At 40.7% G+C, this 21,228-nt stretch overlaps 1 protein-coding gene across 2 annotated transcripts in view; it reads left to right on the forward strand.

The window, feature by feature from the left end:
- Positions 1–4,802: 4,802 nt before the first annotated feature.
- pygo2 (pygopus homolog 2) overlaps positions 4,803–21,228 on the forward strand; it is a 30,112-nt gene continuing 13,686 nt past the window's right edge. The window contains exon 1 of one of the 2 annotated variants that reach the window (XM_021560720.3): positions 4,803–5,736. In XM_021560720.3, the coding sequence (XP_021416395.1) occupies positions 5,679–5,736 (58 nt within the window). In that variant the 5' untranslated portion in view covers positions 4,803–5,678. The remainder of the gene's footprint in view (positions 5,737–21,228) is intronic. The other variant, XM_036970946.2, reaches the window with a different exon arrangement.

Here is a 21,228-nt window from a genome sequence, read left to right on the forward strand (position 1 = left end):
AATTTACAAATCGTGTATGATATGTTACAAATTCCATATTGTTGTGGCTAATGTTAGCTAGATGGCTAACGCTGAGGGGTTAGGGTTAGGGGTTAAGGCTAGGGTAGGGTTAAGGTTAGGGGAAGGGTATTGGTCACATACACATGGTTAGCAGATGTTATTGTGAGTTTAGCGAAATGCTTGTGCTTCTAGTTCCAACAGTGCAGCAATATCTAGTAAGTAATCTAACAATTCCACAACGACTACCTAAAACACATAAATCTAAGTAAAGGGATGGAATAAGAATATACAGTGCCTTGCGAAAGTATTCGGCCCCCTTGAACTTTGCGACCTTTTGCCACATTTCAGGCTTCAAACATAAAGATATAAAACTGTATTTTTTTGTGAAGAATCAACAACAAGTGGGACACAATCATGAAGTGGAACGACATTTATTGGATATTTCAAACTTTTTTAACAAATCAAAAACTGAAAAATTGGGCGTGCAAAATTATTCAGCCCCTTTACTTTCAGCGCAGCAAACTCTCTCCAGAAGTTCAGTGAGGATCTCTGAATGATCCAATGTTGACCTAAATGACTAATGATGATAAATACAATCCACCTGTGTGTAATCAAGTCTCCGTATAAATGCACCTGCACTGTGATAGTCTCAGAGGTCCGTTAAAAGCGCAGAGAGCATCATGAAGAACAAGGAACACACCAGGCAGGTCCGAGATACTGTTGTGAAGAAGTTTAAAGCCGGATTTGGATACAAAAAGATTTCCCAAGCTTTAAACATCCCAAGGAGCACTGTGCAAGCGATAATATTGAAATGGAAGGAGTATCAGACCACTGCAAATCTACCAAGACCTGGCCGTCCCTCTAAACTTTCAGCTCATACAAGGAGAAGACTGATCAGAGATGCAGCCAAGAGGCCCATGATCACTCTGGATGAACTGCAGAGATCTACAGCTGAGGTGGGAGACTCTGTCCATAGGACAACAATCAGTCGTATATTGCACAAATCTGGTCTTTATGGAAGAGTGGCAAGAAGAAAGCCATTTCTTAAAGATATCCATAAAAAGTGTTGTTTAAAGTTTGCCACAAGCCACCTGGGAGACACACCAAACATGTGGAAGAAGGTGCTCTGGTCAGATGAAACCAAAATTGAACTTTTTGGCAACAATGCAAAACGTTATGTTTGGCGTAAAAGCAACACAGCTTATCACCCTGAACACACCATACCCACTGTCAAACATGGTGGTGGCAGCATCATGGTTTGGGCCTGCTTTTCTTCAGCAGGGACCGGGAAGATGGTTAAAATTGATGGGAAGATGGATGGAGCCAAATACAGGACCATTCTGGAAGAAAACCTGATGGAGTCTGCAAAAGACCTGAGACTGGGACGGAGATTTGTCTTCCAACAAGACAATGATCCAAAACATAAAGCAAAATCTACAATGGAATGGTTCAAAAATAAACATATCCAGGTGTTAGAATGGCCAAGTCAAAGTCCAGACCTGAATCCAATCGAGAATCTGTGGAAAGAACTGAAAACTGCTGTTCACAAATGCTCTCCATCCAACCTCACTGAGCTCGAGCTGTTTTGCAAGGAGGAATGGGAAAAAATGTCAGTCTCTCGATGTGCAAAACTGATAGAGACATACCCCTGTAATCTTACAGCTGTAATCGCAGCAAAAGGTGGCGCTACAAAGTATTAACTTAAGGGGGCTGAATAATTTTGCACGCTCAATTTTTCAGTTTTTGATTTGTTAAAAAAGTTTGAAATATCCAATAAATGTCGTTCCACTTCATGATTGTGTCCCACTTGTTGTTGATTCTTCACAAAAAATACAGTTTTATATCTTTATGTTTGAAGCCTGAAATGTGGCAAAAGATCGCAAAGTTCAAGGGGGCCGAATACTTTCGCAAGGCACTGTATACATATAAATAAATTGATGAGCAATGACTGAACGGCGTAGGCAAGATGCAATAGATGGTATAAAAAACAGTAAACACATGAGATGCGTATCGCAAGATGATGATTTCAAGTCTGTATGTAGGCAGCAGCCTTTCTTTGTTAGTGATGGCTGTTAAACAGTCTGATGGCCTTGAGATAGAAGCAATTTTTCAGTCTCTCGGTCCAAACTTTGATGCACCTGTACTGACATTGCCTTCTGGATGGTAGGCAGTGAACTGGCAGTGGCTCGGGTGGTTGTTGTCCTTGATGATCTTTATGGCCTTCCTGTGACAGGTACCCTGGTGGGCAGGTAGTCTGCTCCCGGTGATGCGTTGTGCAGACCGTACCACCCTCTGGGAGCCCTGCGGTTGTGGGCGGTGAGGTTTCCGTACCAGGCGGTGGCACAGCCCAACAGGATGTTCTCAATTGTGCATCTGTAAAGGTTTGTGAGGGTTTTAGGTGACCAGACAAATTTTTTCAGACTCCTGAGGTTGAAGAAGGCGAAGGGCGCCTAATCAACCTCAGGAGTCTGAAGAAATTTGTACCATTTCAGTTTGTCCGTGATGTGTACACCGAGGAAATTAAAGCTTTCCACATTCTCCACTGCTGTCCCGTCGATGTGGATAGGGGGGTGCTCCCTGTAGTCAATGAACAGCATTCTTACATAGGTATTCCTCTTGTCCAGATGGGATAGTGTGCAGTGTGCAGTGCGATGGCATCGTCTGTGGACCTATTGGGGTGGTGTGCAAATTAAAGTGGGTCTAGGGTGTCAGGTAAGGTGGAAGTGATATGATCCTTGACTAGTCTCTCAAAGCACTTCATGATGACAGAAGTGAGTGCTACGGGGCAATAGTCATTTAGTTCAGTTACCTTTGCCTTCTTGGGTACAGGAACAATGGTGGCCATCTGGAAGCATGTAGGGACAGCAGACTGGGATAGGGAGAGATTGGATACTGTATGTCCGTTAACACACCAGCCAGCTGGTCTGCCATGCTCTGAGGATGTGGCTAGGGATGCCATCTGGGCCAGCAGCCTTGTGAAGGTTAACACGGTTAAATGTCTTTGTGATTGCACTTGAAATGTTCTGGATTGACTGACCTTCATGTCTTAAAGCCATGATGGACTGTCATTTCTCTTTGCTTATTTGAGCTGTTCTTGCCATAATATGGACTTGGTCTTTTACCAAATAGGGCTGTCTTCTGTATACCACCCCTACCCTGTCAAAACACAACTAATTGGCTCAAACTCATTAAGAAGGAAAGAAATTCCACAAATTAACTTTTAACAAGGCACACCAGTTAATTTAAATGCATTCTAGGTGACTACCTCATGAAGCTGGTTGAGAGAATGCCAAGAGTGTGCAAAGCTGTCGTCATGGCAGAGAGTGGCTACTTTGAAGAATCTCAAATATAAAATCTATTTTGATAAGTTTAACACTTTTTTGGTTACTACATGATTCCATATGTGTTATTTTATAGTTTTGTTGTCTTCACTATTATTCTACCATGTAGAAAATAGTAAAAATAAAGAAAAACCCTTGAATGAGTAGGTGTGTCCAAACTTTTGACTGGTAGTGTACATCAAATGATAAATCAGTGTCACAAATGCGCCTTATGCGAAGGAGTTGGCTATATGGTAAACTATTTTTTAATGAAGGTGTATGATAGCTGTTGAAATGAAGAAAGGCATTTCCCTCCGTTTCTTTTCTATACACCTTAGTGTGCAAGCCATTGCCATCTTTCTTACCCAAAACATCCAAAAAGGAAACATGTCCTTTATAGGACAGCCTACTAACATACGTTTAATGGACGGCATCCTGGAATTCATGTAGCCTATGTAAAGAATTACTGCGATTTAAGATCATCACCTGACCAAATGAAAAAAATGTAATCAATATATCTCATAAACAATTTAATAAACTTAGAATAGGGATTATTATCATACACGATGTCCAACTCAAATTTCTCTAGAAATATATTTGCATAATTGGGCGATCCCATGGCATTTAGGTAATGACATCATAATGTATTTGTAATGCTTGTGTTTATCTTTATTGGATTTTCATGTTTCCCCCACAGCTCCCTCTGCTGGGATCTCTTGATTGAGCCAATACTGACTGTGAATGCATAATTAACAACGCCCAAGAGGTATTGTTGTTGTGACATTGATTGACATTGCCCTTAAACGCTTAAAAAGGGCTAATACCCAAAACGTTCATGCGGATGTATTTACCGGAGTGCTGTCATATTTCTGTTCTTTGGATTAGATATGAGGATACAGCACCCGATTTAAGTTTATATAAGGTGGAGTCGAGCATGTTGTTTATCTTTTCAAACACTATTATTACACACAGAGGGAGTCCATGCAACTAATTATGTCACTTGATAAGCACAATTTTACTCCTGAATTTATTTAGGTTTGCTATAACAAAGGGGTTGAATACTTGACTCAAGAAAGACATTTAAGCTTTACATTTTTTATTGATTTGTAAAAATGTCTTAACCTAATTTCACTTTGACATTATGGGGTATTGTGTGTAGGCCAGTGACACAACATTTCAATTTGAATCCATTTGAAATACAAACTGTAACACAAAATTAGGAAAAAGTAATGGGATGTGATTACTTTTGTGTCCATCCCTACTTCAGCGTTGAAAGTGGTCCGTTCTAGACTGCTCCATAACCTGCTGTTAAAGGTGAGGTCATTCACAAATTAAGTAAACAATGTGTGCTATTTCTTGCACAAAATGAATCGGTAAAACTACAGCTAGAAATATTATGAAGTGTAATAACGTTTATTATCACCCTGTATGCAGAGTGACTGATTTAGAAATCTCGTTTTAGGACACCCCTACTTTCCCTCTGAGTTGTAATGTTCCCGGGTGCGCGTCTCCTGCCTGGCCCTCTTTGTCCGGCGGCGACAGTAGAGGCCGTGATTAATATGGCAAAATTTGCGTTTTTGTATGAATTATTATTTTAAGCTGTATCACAACATAAAGCTTATACCATGTGAGGACTGGTATATCGGCAATGACACACCGGAGATGTTCATATTAACGGACTGCAGAGCAAGCAACGCCGGAGAAAGGGTATAGTTTGCTTCCCAATAATGCTAGCAAGCTAGCTAGCTTTTCGTAGCTAACATTTTACTAGAGACCGGTTATTTTGTACCGCTTGCTATGAAGGCGAAACTGGTCAATTAACCAAATTGAATGTAGATGATGAATTATTATAAATCATAATCTACATGTTATCTATCACAAACATAGTAACTAGCTAGCGACTAACGTTACCCAAATGTGATAGCTAACTTTGCTATCCAGCTAGCTAGCCAACTATCTTAATTGCTAACTTTACTCATCTGTAACTAAGTTTTATTATTTTTAGAGCGAGGAAGGTAGTGTTAAGCAACTTGCATTCTGGCAAACATTATCCACAGTTTCATTCAGCCCGGCTCTTCATCTTTTGCAAGGTGGCTGCTGAAACTAACCCTGGCTAGCCACAGTTGTTGGCCACCGAACTCCGTGACAGTCAAAGCGTTGTGCGCAAGATATCTAGCTGTAAAACGAGTTGTGAATTGCAAGGGGATCTATCTATAGAAACCGTCCTCATATCCAAAGATCGTGTATGACTCTACTTGCGAGTATTGCTCAGGTCCAAATTATCAAGACTTTTCGTAATTTAAAAAAATTCTTACATGATATGAACGGTGAAATGTCACCGCACCGACAGTCATATTAATGGCTGCCGAATCGGGGAGACTACTGGCGGGACAAGGCCAAGGAAAGCGAGGCAAAGGTAGGTATATGATAATTCATTCATTCACCCCCGTCTGTCTCAGATCAGAACTAACCATTAGTTACCACTGCTGCAAATCCACGTGTCTTACAGGACTGTAGACAGTTGTTCTGTCATGTAGTTTGTCTGACCTGCTATTCATGTTGGTATTAGCCTGCCTTGTATTAATTTCATTTCTACGTTCTCATGATTTGTCCATTATTTCCCTCTGTGTCTCATAATCAACCAAACCTGCTTGGTGATTTGTTGTGGCTGTTCAACACTCAAATTAAATCTAAGTTTATCGGTACATACACAGTTCAGATATTATAGCGGGTGTAGCTCTTGAAAATCCATCTCCATGTGTAGTGTTTTCAACCATTAAATTCGCCTCCATGTAAACTACAATTTAGTCATTTAGCAGACGCTCTTATCCAGAGTGACTTAGAGTTGTGAGTGCATACATATTCATTCGTACTGGTTCCCCGTGGGAATCAAATCCACAACCCTGGCATTGCATGTGCCATGCTCCACCAACTGAGCCACATGGGACCAATTGTGATGCTGTGTTTTTTAAAGGTCCCAAACAGTCATTCTGTTTGACAATACAGGCTGAGTAGGCAGGGAGCTTATATTCATGAGGTCGCCTTTACTGACATGTCTTTGAAATGCCTATGTCAATAAACTTGGATGCAGTGTTGCAGTAAAATCATCTCAAGCAAATTTGGTGATACACAAAGCAACTCAAACAATATTGAAGTTCCATCAATGGTGTAATTTTTATTTATTTATTCATCTCCCGATTGGCATGTCTCTTGTGATGCAGTTCACAGCAGCACTGATGGATGTGTTGACATGACAACTGTCAGAGTTTTGACCCCCCCCCCCCATCTTCTTGTTCCATGCTGGCTCAAGAACTAACTAGCCAATAACTAGCTAACACCAGACGCAGATGAAAGGGAAGACATGTAAGTATCTTTGCCATAGATGAGGTGTAAACTTTTAATTGTATTTGCTGACAGCCTACAGTCCCAATTTGGGCACTAGTAGAGTAGCCATCTAGCTATATAAATCACGCCCCTCCGCAAACACGCCTTCTCCCCGATGTTGGTTATAAGGTGGTACTTATTTCAATTGGGTAAGAGAATATGTTACCATTGGTGTATTAAAATGAGTTAGGGTGACATCCCCCTATCCCCTCAATAATACCGCCCTGTGAATCCATGTGGGAGGGGACCAACAATTTATGATCAAACTTTATCAATGTAGATGCAAAAGTCATGTTTCATACTTTGGTCATATACTTTGATCTGGTTTCATCCGAATATCATCACATTTAATGAGAAACATAATTTTGACTGTTCATGACCTTCAGAGACGTCAGTCATCGTTTTCTAAACATATTTATCTTTCATGTCACCGATAAATAATAAAAAAGACACTTACTGTAGCAGTTTTGCACAGATCTTCACTTCCTCCCCAATTAGCTTACACACGGGTGTTTGGAGCATGCTAGATGGCTAATTAGCACAAGTGACGGCCTATGTCTTCCGTAAACAAGCGCTGTAACATGGAGATATGTGACTCGTTTCAGGAAACTAGGTTTATGTCACTACTTCACAGAAGAGCCATTTGAACGTACATTTACATTTTTTTTTTTTTTATCTAAATGTTTTTTTGGGGCTGAAATGCCTTCTTGGAAATTATGTGCCTTAACACTTGTATGCCATCTTTAAATATGAATCAAATTGTTAAATGACAAGCCTAGTTAGTTTAGCCACAGAAAAAGCTAGCAACCTTCCTGCTAGCCATGATTGGCTGAGATAGTCAGTGGGTTGGACATGCAGAGAGATGAGTTTGGATGTAGCACGCTTCTGTCTATAACGTGAGCTGGTCAGTATGTGTAGGTAATCCTTTCTAACGCGGCTTTTTTGAAAGATATCACGTAGCAGAACTGTGTTGCTCTCCAGTTTCTGGAGGACCGAGTTTTGAAATCAGTGGAATTAGTGTAGGATAGCTAAGGAGATGGAGAAAATTCAGGCGTTTGATTGCAAAAATGCAGACCGAGTCGAAAAGAGAACAATTATACAACAGAAGGCTGTTGTATAAAACACCTGTCTCCAGATAACATCTTCAAACTAAGGGAAACCATGGTATCCATGACAGAGAGGGTGAAGCGTCCATCCATGTATACAGGTAAGATAGTCTAGCTAGCTACATTTTCAGATATTACACGTTTCACATTTTGTCAGTCGTTTTCATTTGAAGTTAGTGTACTGTTAGCTAGCTAACGTTACGTGTATGATCTGTGTAGTTACTTGTATCTCAGAGCCATTTGCGTGACGTTATCCGTTGGGATGATGTCACTGCGACAACTGTCGATAGACGTAGCTGGCAAATACGGTCTGGCGATCTACTCTGATTTCAGAGCACTCTCGTCAGTGTGCCAGAGCGCAGAATAACTGACACATTTACGAATGCTCAACACCAGTTGAATATGGCCGGTGTCAGTTAAAGTTGGAAAAAAGCGTAACTAAATTGTTGCCAACAGCACAGTTGCAGTCACCAATGCCCTGAATAACATAAAAACAGCCTAACCAGCTCTGCTAGGGTGAGTAAAATGGTCAGTAAGCTGTTCTCTCATTTGTGTCTGGAAGTAGCTAGCCAACGTTAGCCAGTTAGCTTGGGTGCTTGACTGCTGCTGTTAGGTTGGAACGCTCGGATCAACCCTACTCCTCGGCCAGAGCGTCCAGTGTGCACTCAACACTCCTAGAGCAACCACTGAGTTTACGAATGGACAATCTGACAATGCTCTGAGTTTATGAACGCCCAGAGCGCACTCTGAGCACACTCTGACACTCCAGATTAAATTTACAAACACACCCATAGTATAAATCAGCCTTTAGTCTTGAAATCTTTGGTTGTTTAGTACAAGGCCTCACATGTGAATCCTTAAAGAGATGGGTGGGGCTAAGGCTTTAGATGGTGTGACCGATACTGAATGGGTGTAGATAAAGAAGGGTTGTTGAGTAGTGTTGCACATTTTGGGGAATATATGGGAATTATCGGTAATATATGGGAATTATTGGAAATGTATGCAAATTAATATTAATACCATCTAAATGTAAATGTATATATTTACCATATCATATTGAGACATAATTGTATGATTTTAAATCCTTCCAATAGAAATAAAAAAAACTATTTAGTTACGAATTGAACTCTAATCAAATGAGTTGACTGAACAACAACAAAGGGAATATTCAATGATCCCCAATGATCCATCGCATCTCTAAAATGATAGTCTAGAAACCTACTAAAGCTTTAGTTGTCTCCCTCTCAGGCTTCCATGTCTTCTCCCTGAACCTCATCAATGTCCACCACTTGAACATCAGACTTAGTCCTCATCTTCACTGTCACTTTCCAACAGTGTTGAGGATGGCTCATTGTCATGCTCAAAAAGTGACAAATTTGCCCGGATGGCCACCAATTTTTCAACCCTTGTATTGGTCAGCCTGTTGTATGCTTTGGTGTGTGTGTTCCTAAAACAAGGACAAGTTGCGCTCTGAGGCGGCTGGTGTTGGTGGGATTTGGAGGATGATGGAGGCAACAGGGAAAAGAGCCTCAGATCCACAAAGTCCCTTCCACCAGGTGGCTGATGAGATGTTGGCACGACTGCCATATTGCATCTCCATCCCAAAGCCCTTGCTTGGAAGTGTACTTCGCCAGACTGCCAAGAACCTTGCCCTCATCCAGGCCTAGGTGGCGAGACACAATAGTGATGACACCATAGGCCTTATTGATCTCTGCAACAGACAGGATTCGCTTTCCAGCATTCTTGGGGTCCAACATGTACGCTGCGGCGTGTATGGGCTTCAGGCTGAAGTTGTCAGGCTTTGATGTATTTCAGAACTGCAGTTTCCTCTGTTTTGGAGCAATAGTGAAGTGGGCAGGGCAGTTGTTACTGTAATTTAATTATGCCAATGTGCTTTCATTAATTGAAAACCCTTAATCTATTTTATGAGAATTTGTAAGATTCTTGTTTGCATAAAATAGACGGAGACCAGTCTTTCCAATAATAGGTAACAGAATTTATTCTCGGAGCGCGCTCCCACTTCACCACGAGCAACAGTTTATATACAAATCATGACGTAATTTCATTGCTTTAACAGAATCCACTCCTCTCGACCGGGATGAAGTAAGGTGAAAAGTTCATTCTAACTTACTAACACACTCCCAGGTAACTTTTGACCTCAACATTATCAATCACCACTGAGCTGACAGTTCTAATTAACAGAAATCATTTAAAATGATTTGTTCAGTCATTTAATCATAATTTTACCAACAGCAGTATAGATTTCTTAAATACACCTGCAAGCAGAGTCTGAACATCAGACAGGATGGCATTGTCTCCATCAATCTGCAATGTCTACTGCTATAGGTTTCAGGAGTTTCAGGCTGCTTACCACTCTCTCCCAAAATACATCATCCAGGAGGATCCTCTTGATGGGGCTGTCCATATCAACAGACTGTGATATGGCCATTTTCTTGGAGAGACTCCTTCTCCTCCAGGAGACTGTCAAACATGATGACAACACCACCCCAACGGGTATTGCTGGGCAGCTTCAATGTGGTGCTCTTATTCTTCTCACTTTGCTTGGTGAGGTAGATTGCTGCTATAACGTGATGACCCTTCACATACCTAACTATTTCTCTGGCTCTCTTGTAGAGTGTATCCATTGTTTTCATTGCCATGATGTCCATGAGGAGCAGATTCAATGCACAACTCCACTTTGGACCATGCAGCCTTCATGTTTGCAGCATTGTCTGTCACCAATGCAAATATCTTCTGTGGTCCAAGGTCATTGATGACTGCCTTCAGCTCATCTGCAATGTAGAGACCACTGTGTCTGCTGTCCCTTGTGTCTGTGCTTTTGTAGAGTACTGGTTGAGGGGTGGAGAGGTATTTAATTATTCCTTTCCCAAGAACATTCAACTACCCATCAGAGATGATTGCGATAGTCTGCTTTCTCTATGATTTGTTTGACCTTCACTTGAACTCTGAACTCTGCATCCAGCAAATGAGTAGATAAAGCATGTCTGGTTGGAGGGGTTTTTATGCTGGGCGAAGAACATTCAGAAATCTCTTCCAATACACATTGCCTGTGAGCATCAGAGTTTTTGAATAAGTTGCATACATTTTGAGCAAGACATTTTTCTGGCTACATTCCTCCATTGAGTCAAACTTCTGATTCCAGGAGAACCATGAACTGTTGCTATAAGGTGTCTGATTCATCAGTTTCACATCGAATAGAAGTAGAGGGACCTTTGTCAGAGGTTGCTTGTTGTGATCACTGAGGGAACTTTATGCACTTGGCCAAATTATTCTGCATCTTTGTTGCATTCTTCAAATGATTTGAAACGGTATTTGCAAATGTACCCAGATTGTCCTTCTACATTAGCTGCAGTGAAATGTCTCCACACATCAGATAGTGCCCGTGGCATTTTCCTTTAAAGATTAGAAAAACAAGTTACAAAAAAACCCATTCCATCTACAGATAAATAGTTAAGGATTTAGATTAAACATCTCCTTTTGTAAGATAAATGTTTTAAAATGAAACATGTAAGGAAACAGGTGAATTAACAATCCTCCGTTAGCAGGCTCAATCAAACAAGATAAAACCCACATGGTAGCAAAAACTAACAAGCAGAAATTGTTAACAAGTTAGAAATTATTGAACCTTTCTAGGGCAGGCATTCCGCTAGCGGAACCCCTCGACAACATTCCGCTGAAAAGGCAGCGCGCGAAATTCAAAAATATTTTTTTGAAATATGTAACTTTCACACATTAACCTCTTGTGCCTGGGGGGCAGTATTTTCATTTTTGGAAACATGATTTTCCCAAAGTAAACAGGATATTTTGTCAGGACAAGATGCTAGAATATGCATATAATTGACAGTTTAGGATAGAAAACACTAAAGTTTCCAAAACTGTAAAAATATTGTCTGTGAGTATAACAGAACTGATATTGCAGGCGAAAGCCTGAGAGAAATCCAATCCGGAAGTGCCTAATGTTTTGAAAGCTCTGCGTTCCAATGCGTCCATATTGAGCAGTGAATGGGCTATCAACCAGATTAATTTTTCTACGTATTCCCCAAGGTGTCTACAGCATTGTGACGTAGTTTTACGCCTTTATGTTGAAGAATACCCGTAAGCGGCTACATTGCGTAAGTGGTCACCTGATGGCTCTGAGTGATTCTCGCGTAAAATACAGAGGTAGCCATTTTTCCAATCGGTCCTACTGAAAAACCAATTGTCCCGGTGGATATATTATCGAATAGATATTTGAAAAACACCTTGAGGATTGATTATAAACAACGTTTGCCATGTTTCTGTTGATATTATGGAGCTAACTTGGAATATTTTCCGGCGTTGTCGTGACCAAAATTTTCGGTCGATTTCTCAGCCAAACGTGAAGAACAAACGGAGCTATTTCGCCTTCCTTTGGAAAAAAAGGAACATTGGCTATCCGGGATGGGGTGTCACTAGAGGTTAACAAGTCCAATACAGCAAATGAAAGATAAGCATCTTGTTAATCTACCCATCGTGTCCGATTTCAAAAATGCTTTACAGCGAAAGCACAGCATATTGTTAGTTCATAGCCAAGTCAAAAAACCACAGCCATTTTTCCAGCCAACGATAGGAGTCACAAAAAGCAGAAATATAGATAAAATTCATCACTAACCTTTGATCTTCTTTAAATGACACTCATAGGACATCATGTTACACAATACATGTATGTTTTGTTCGATAATGTGCATATTTATATCCAAAAATCTTAGTTTACATTGCCGCGTTACGTGCAGTAATGTTTTGATTCCAAAACATCCGGTGATTTTGCAGAAATACTCATAAACATTGATAAGATGTAACTGCTATTCACAGAATTAAAGATAGACTTCGCCTTAATGCAACCGCTGTGTCAGATTTTGAGAACTTCACGGGAAAAGCATCATCTCAGAACGGCGCTCCGAGCCCAATTCAGCCAGAGAAATATTTGAGTCGACAGAAGTTAGAAATAACACTATAAATATTCACTTACCTTTGATCTTCATCAGAAGGCACTCCCAGGAATCCCAGTTAGACAATAAATTACTGATTTTGTTCCATAAAGTCCATCATTTATGTCCAAATAGCCACTTGTTGTTAGCGTGTTCAGCCCAGTAATCCATCTTCATGAGGCGCAGGCACTTCGTCCAGACAAACTCAAAAAGTTTGGTTACAGGTCGTAGAAACAAGTCAAACGATGCATGGAATCAATCTTTAGGATTTTTTAAACATAAAACATCAATAATGTTCCAACCGGAGAATTCCTATGTCTGAAGAAAAGCAATGGAACGAGAGCTAACTGTCGGGAGCGTGCGTCACGAGCCTGAGACACTCTGCCAGACCACTGACTCAAACAGGTCTCATGAGCCCCTCCTTTATAGTAGAATCCTCATTCAAGTTTCTAAAGACGGTTGACATCTAGTGGAAGCCGTAGGAAGTGCAACTTTATCCATATCCCACTGTGTATTCGGTAGGCCAAGCTTTGGAAAAACTATAAACCTCAGATTTCCCACTTCTAGGTTGGAGTTTTCACCTGCCATATGAGTTCTGTTATACTCACAGACATTATTCAATCAGTTTGAGAAACTTCAGTGTTTTCTTTCCAATACTAATAATAATATGCATATACTACAGAGTAGGATGCAGTTCACTCTGGGCACGCTATTCATCCAAAAGTGAAAAAGCTGCCCCCTATCCCAAAAGAGTTAAACACACTTTGCTGTAGGCTACTATTTATATAAAATATATTCACCCCACACAGTATTGTAATCAAAGCCAGAAAGCATGTAGTCCTTGGTTCAGACAGTGTAGTAGTGTGGGCTCAATAGCATCTCATTAGTGTGCAAGATCTTGAGAATCAGCTGTATATGTGATGGAAGAGTGCACTGCACATGTGATGGAAGAATACACTGCATGCAGAAGGGTTGCAATTCCATTGATTTGGGGATAGTTTAACCAAAATATTCCACCAGACCTAGATTTGCCTTATGTGTATCCCACAAAGAGGTTCACTGTTATAAGCTAACTTTTTTGATGAATTTAAGCAAAATTCACAGGCTTTATTTACCGTGGAAAATTTCCGGAAAAATTATAGTAATTCACCGGAAAGTTTCCGACCCTTTGCAACCCTACTCTTGAGTAGTTGTACCAAACATTCAAGACCCATTTTCTCAAGTGAGGTTACAAGTTTATCAACTTCCAAAGCAGAATGACTTGAATTGTTCCGCAACTGTACTGTTAGTGTATGATATACCATTTTCTAGCTCTGTCTCTTTTATCCAATGTAAAAAAATACAGTGCCTTGCGAAAGTATTCGGCCCCCTTGAACTTTGCGACCTTTTGCCACATTTCAGGCTTCAAACATAAAGATATAAAACTGTATTTTTTTGTGAAGAATCAACAACAAGTGGGACACAATCATGAAGTGGAACGACATTTATTGGATATTTCAAATTCTTTAACAAATCAAAAACTGAAAAATTGGGCGTGCAAAATTATTCAGCCCCTTTACTTTCAGTGCAGCAAACTCTCTCCAGAAGTTCAGTGAAGATCTCTGAATGATCCAATGTTGACCTAAATGACTAATGATGATAAATACAATCCACCTGTGTGTAATCAAGTCTCCGTATAAATGCACCTGCACTGTGATAGTCTCAGAGGTCTGTTAAAAGCGCAGAGAGCATCATGAAGAACAAGGAACACACCAGGCAGGTCCGAGATACGTGTTGCATTGTTGCCAAAAAGTTCAATTTTGGTTTCATCTGACCAGAGCACCTTCTTCCACATGTTTGGTGTGTCTCCCAGGTGGCTTGTGGCAAACTTTAAAATACACTTTTTTATGGATATCTTTAAGAAATGGCTTTCTTCTTGCCACTCTTCCATAAAGGCCAGATTTGTGCAATATATGACTGATTGTTGTCCTATGGACAGAGTCTCCCACCTCAGCTGTAGATCTCTGCAGTTCATCCAGAGTGATGAGTCAGTCTGATCAGTCTTCTCCTTGTATGAGCTGAAAGTTTAGAGGGATGGCCAGGTCTTGGTAGATTTGCAGTGGTCTGATACTCCTTCCATTTCAATATTATCGCTTGCACAGTGCTCCTTGGGATGTTTAAAGCTTGGGAAATCTTTTTGTATCCAAATCCGGCTTTAAACTTCTTCACAACAGTATCTCGGACCTGCCTGGTGTGTTCCTTGTTCTTCATGATGCTCTCTGCGCTTTTAATGGACCTCTGAGACTATCACAGTGCAGGTGCATTTATACGGAGACTTGATTACACACAGGTGGATTGTATTAATCATCATTAGTAATTTAGGTCAACATTGGATCATTCAGAGATCCTCACTGAACTTCTGGAGAGAGTTTGCTGCACTGAAAGTAAAGGGGCTGAATAATTTTGCACGCCCAATTTTTCAGTTTTTGATTTGTTAAAAAAGTTTGAAATATCCAATAAATGTTGTTCCACTTCATGATTGTGTCCCACTTGTTGTTGATTCTTCACAAAATTGTTTTATATCTTTGTTTGAAGCCTGAAATGTGGCAAAAGGTCGCAAAGTTCAAGGGGGCCGAATACTTTCGCAAGGCACTGTAGCTGGAAAATGGCTGTGCATATTGTGGTTTGGTGGAGACCTAACGTAATCGTTTGTAGTGCTTTCGCTGAAAAGCCTATTTGAAATCGGACACTTTGGTGGGATTAGCAACGAGAATAGCTTTAAAATGATATGGCACATGTATGTTTTAGGAATTGTAATCATGAGAGTTCTGTGGTTTGAATTTGGCGCCCTCTATTTACACTGGTAGTTGTCATATCGATCCCGATGTCGGGATTGCAGCCATAACAGGTTAAACACCGTTCCCCATGCTTGTTCAATAAACCATAAACAATTAATGAACATGCACCTGTGGACCCTCGTGAAGACTCTACCAGCTTATAGATGGTAGGCAATTAAGGTCACAGTTATGAAAACTTAGGACACCAAAGAGGCCTTTCTACTGACTCTGAAAAACACCAAAAGAAAGATGCCCAGGGTTCCTGCTCATCTGCGTGAATGTGCCTTAGGCATGCTGCAAGGAGGCACGAGGACTACAGATGTGGCCAGGGCAATAAATAGCAGTGTCCGTACTGAGACGACTGACAGCGCTACAGGGAGACAGGACGGACAGCTGATCGTCCTCGCAGTGGCAGACTACCTGTAACAACACCTGCACAGGGTCGGTACATCTGAACAGCTCACCTGCGGGACAGGTACAGGATGGCAACAGCTGCCCGAGTTAAACCAGGAACGCACAATCCCTCCATCAGTGCTCAGACTGTCTGCAATAGGCAGAGAGAGGTTGGGCTTGTAGGCGTGTTGTAAGGCAGGTCCTCACCAGACATCACCGGCAACAACGTCGCCTATGGGCACAAACCCAACAGTCACCGGACCAGGCCGGACTGGTAAAGAGTGCTCTTCACTGACGAGTCCAGGGGTGATGGTCGTGTTCGCGTTTATCGTCGAAGGAATGAGCGTTTCTCCGAGGCTTGTACTCTGGAAATGGATCAATTTGGAGGTGGAGGGTCCGTCATGGTCTGGGGCGGTGTGTCACAGCATCATCGTTATGGGGAAGACATCCTCCACCCTCACGTGGTACCCTTCCTGCAGGCTCATCATGACATGACCCTCCAGCATGACAATGCCACCAGCCATGGCCAGTGAAGAGCCCGGATCTCAATCCCATTGAGCACATCTGGGACCTGTTGGATCAGAGGGTGAGGGTGAGGGCGATTCTCCCCCAGATATATCCTGGAACTTGCAGGTGCCTTGGTGGAAGATTGGGTTAACATCTCACAGCAAGATCTGGCAAATCTGGTGCAGTCCATGAGGAGGAGATGCACTGCAGTACTTAATGCAGCTGGTGGCCACACTAGATACTGACTGTTACTTTTGATATGGACCCATTCCCCCTTGTTCAGGGACACATTATTTCATTTATGTTAGTCATATGTCTGTGGAACTTGCTCGGTTTATGTGTCCGTTAGAGGTCGACCGATTTTATGATTTTTCAACGCCGATACCGATTTATTGGCCGATTTTATAAATAAAAAAAAGGAAATAAAGTATTTATTTGTAATAATGACAATTACAACAATACTGAATTAACACTTATTTTAACTTAATATAATACAGCAATAAAATCAATTTAGCCTCAAATAAATAATGAAACATGTTCAATTTTGTTTAAATAATGCAAAAAAAAGGGAGAAGTAAAAGTGCAATATGTGCCATGTAAAAAAGGTAACGTTTGAGTTCCTTGCGCAGATCATGAGAACATATGAAAGCTGGTGGTTCCTTTTAACATGAGACTTCAATATTCCATTCCAGGCTTGAAGTCATAAACAGCGCTGTGCTTGCGAAGAGCTGCTGGCAAAACGCACAAAAGTGCTGTTTGAATGAATGCTTATGAGCCTGCTGCTGCCTACCATCGCTCAGTCAGACTACTCTATCAAATCAGACTTAATTATAACATAACACACAGAAATACGTGCCTTTGGCCATTAATATGGTCGAATCCGGAAACTATCATTTCGAAAACCAAACGTTTATTATTTCAGTGAAATACGAAACCGTTCAGTATTTTATATAACGGATGGCATCCCTAAGTCTAAATATTGCTGTTACATTGCACAACCTTCAATGTTATGTCATAATTACGTAAAATTCTGGCAAATTAGTTCGCAATGAGCCAGGCTGCCCAAACTATACCCTGACTCTGCGTGCAATGAACGCAAGAGAAGTGACACAATTTCACGAGCTAACCTGGATTTCTTTTAGCTAAATATGCATGTTTAAAAATATATACTTCTGTATATTGATTTTAAGAAAGGCATTGGTGTTTATGGTTAGGTAGTCGTCCAACGATTGTGCTTTTTTCGCAAATGTGCTTTTGATAACTTGACGCTACCAATCCCTGTAGCGGGATAATTTCCGTCTGCAACCGCTGAATAGCATAGCGCAACAGTCAAATAATATTACTAGAAAATATTCATGAAATCACAAGTGCAATATTTTGAAACACAGCTTAGCCTTTTGTTAATCACCCTGTTGTCTCAGATTTTGAAATTATGCTTTACAGCGAAAGCAACCCAAGCGTTTGTGTAAGTTTATCGATAGCATAGCATTATGCACACTTAGAATTAGGAAGCTTGGTCACGAATCAGAAAAGCAATCCAATTAACCGTTTACCTTTGATCTTCGGATGTTTTCACTCACGAGACTCCCAGTTACACAGCAAATGTTCCTTTTGTTCCATAAAGATTATTTTTATACCCAAAATACCGATGTTTGTTTGTTCGCGTTATGTTCAGAAATTCATAGGAAAGAGCGGTCACGACAACGCAGATGGAAATTCCAAATAGTTTATGTCCACAGAAACATGTCAAACGTTTTTTATAATCATTCCTCAGGTAGTTTTTAAAATATATATTCGATAATATATCAACCGAGTGTCTAGCTTTTTCCATAACAGCGGGGGAACAATGGCCGGTTTACTCAATTGCGCACCAACTCGCTCTGAGAGCCCCCACCTCTCCACTTACGCAATGTGTTCCTTCACGCTAATTTTTTCAAAATAAAAGCCTGAAACTGTGTCTAAAGACTGACACTTTAGGGAGGCCACAGAAAAAGGAATCTGGTTGATATCCCTTTAAATGGAGGACAAGCACGCATAGGAAGCTCTTCCTGATTGGATTATCCTCAGGCTTTCGCCTGCAATATCAGTTATTTTATACCCACAGACAATATTTTTACAGTTTTGGAAACTTTCGAGTGTTTTCTATCCTAATCTGTCAATTATATGCATATTTTAGCATCTGGTCATGAGAAATAGGCTGTTTACTTTGGGAATGTTATTTTTCCAAATGTAAAAATAGTGCCCCCTAGCTTCAAGAGGTTAAATCATCCCCCAGCATTTGCATCGATTATATGCAACGCAGGCCACGCTAGATAAACGAGTAATATCATCAACCATGTGTAGTTATAACTAGTGATTATGATTGCTTGATTGTTTTTTATAAGTTAAGTTTAATGATAGCTAGGAACTTATCTTGGCTTCTACTGCATTCGCGTAACAGGCAGTCTCCTCGTGGAGTGCAATGTAATCAGGTGGTTAGAGCGTTGGACTAGTTAACTGTAAGGTTGCAAGATTGGATCTTCCGAGCGGACAAGGTGAAAATCTGTCGTTCTGCCCCTGAACAAGGCAGTTAACCCACCGTTACTTGGCAGTCATTGAAAATAAGAATGTGTTCTTAACTGACTTGCCAAGTTAAATAAAGGTATAAAAAAAATCTGCGCCCAAAAGTACCGATTTCCGATTGTTATGAAAACTTGAAATCGGCCCTAATTAATTGGCCATTCCGATTAATCGGTCGACCTCGAGTCTCAGTGGTTGAATCTTATGTTCATACAAATATTTACACATGTTAAGTTTGCTGAAAATAAACGCAGTTGACAGTGAGAGGACGTTTCTATTTTTGCTGAGTTTATATGCATCTACTGTTGGTCCTAGGATACAACAATGAATAATGTGGAACAAATAAATACCTTCAAAGGATACCTTACAACTTACAAGAATTAACATCTTGTGAAACAGCTGTGAAAACCAACCTGGAAATATTTAAGGTTTTAATGCATCAACTTTGATATTTTTTTGTACAGTTCTGTCATTCATTTATTTTCACAGATTTTATGTACATTCACATGGCTATCATAGACTAAAATACTGAAATCTGGTGTGTCTGGAGGTTCTGCCTGTCACTGGTTCTCAAAAGGCTCGAAAGGGGAACTTGAAGAGCAAAAAAAAATGTCTTAGCAGATAATGACATGATTATCTGTAGATGATGTAATGAAAAGTTGGAGGGGGGGTTGGTAATGGAGGACATCAGGTGGATCCACGTCTGGGTGTTGGGCAGAACCCCTAGCTCCTAGAAAAACCTGTCCAGAGTTAGAGGGAACAGGGTAGGAGACAGAGGCAAACACACAGGTTATACTTTACTGTGAGAGAATTTGATTGATTAGTGCAGTATTATAAATGCGAAAGATGTACTTTTCAACGCTTTTGGAAGAAATAGCCTACCTCAAGCTGGTCCCTCTTTGACTCAAGACTGATCCGAACTCACAGATTCTGGTGGATGGGATACCACCTGGGGTACTTGGACAGTGAATGGTCCTAAAGTAATTTGGAGAGGTAAATTAAAGAGGTACATTTTTATAAGCTCCACATAACTAAAATGTATTGCTTTCTCAAATGTCAACCAAAGCTTAATATACTTAGTCTATCGGTCTTCACTGAAGTGAAGGGCTTCAGTGCTTTCAGTGGTCGACCATCCAACTGCTCCAACTGGAGAAGATTGTTGGCTTCCACCGAGGTAACCCTAGAAAAACAAAGGGAAACACATCAGTGTTAGCCTGAATCTAGTTTTATAGTTTCCCTATTTTGTATGCAAAAAAGTAATGAGATTTTTTTTATGTTAACTTAAACAGATGGTGACCCCAGCCTGGAGCGAATGAGTAGCGAAGTCATCGCCTTTTCCAGGTCTCACCTTCCTTTCGTAAATGCAGTTGTATTACAAATACATTTCTTTAATATCTCTTGGAGGGCCAGAAAATAAATGAACAGTGAACAATCAGTTTTACCTGGTCTAAAACCTCCTCATCCTTAGTGCGTGCCTGAAGGTGGTCCTCGAAGGCATTCTGATCTGGTTACGACAACTTCCACCACATCAGGTGGGGTTTCAGTGATCTGAAAGTACATTATACATAAACAGCAATAGACAAACAACAATACAAAATCAATCACAAATTTGAAAGACTACAGTATATGCAATACTTGTATATACAATTGCATTGTTTACCTCAGCTGCGGCTCCCGTCCGTGCTCGGTGGAGGCCTGAATGCTGCTGTTGTGTGCAAAGAGAATTACTTAAAGGTTGTTCTCCCACCCTTCCTGGTACCAATCAGGGGACTTGCCCATGGCATTCTTGAGGGTCTGGTTGGCCCATTCACCAAACCAGGAGGGGGTACGAAGCGATATATCTAGTTAAAATGTAAAATATTGAAATATGTCTTATGTACCATGGAAAAACAAATGGTAAAAAATAAAACAAACCATTGGTGACAGAATATAACCTCTAACATCCGTAACTTGTTCCAGCGTTCATGACCTTAGTCACTCAAAATTACCTCGGGAGAACCATGGGCGTTGAAGATGTCCACCATTGCCTTGAAGGTGGCCTCGCCAATCTCGTCCTTGATGGGTATCATACAAAGCGAGAATCTATTTTTGGTTCCAAGCACCCTTTTTTAATTGGTTACAGAGGGGAATTTAGAGATAAGGTCAGTAAAGGAAGAGTACGTGCTTAATGGGTATT

This window comes from Oncorhynchus mykiss, chromosome 30 (genome assembly GCF_057628025.1).
Source record: "Oncorhynchus mykiss isolate SJ-2025 chromosome 30, ASM5762802v1, whole genome shotgun sequence".
Taxonomy (NCBI): domain Eukaryota; kingdom Metazoa; phylum Chordata; class Actinopteri; order Salmoniformes; family Salmonidae; genus Oncorhynchus; species Oncorhynchus mykiss.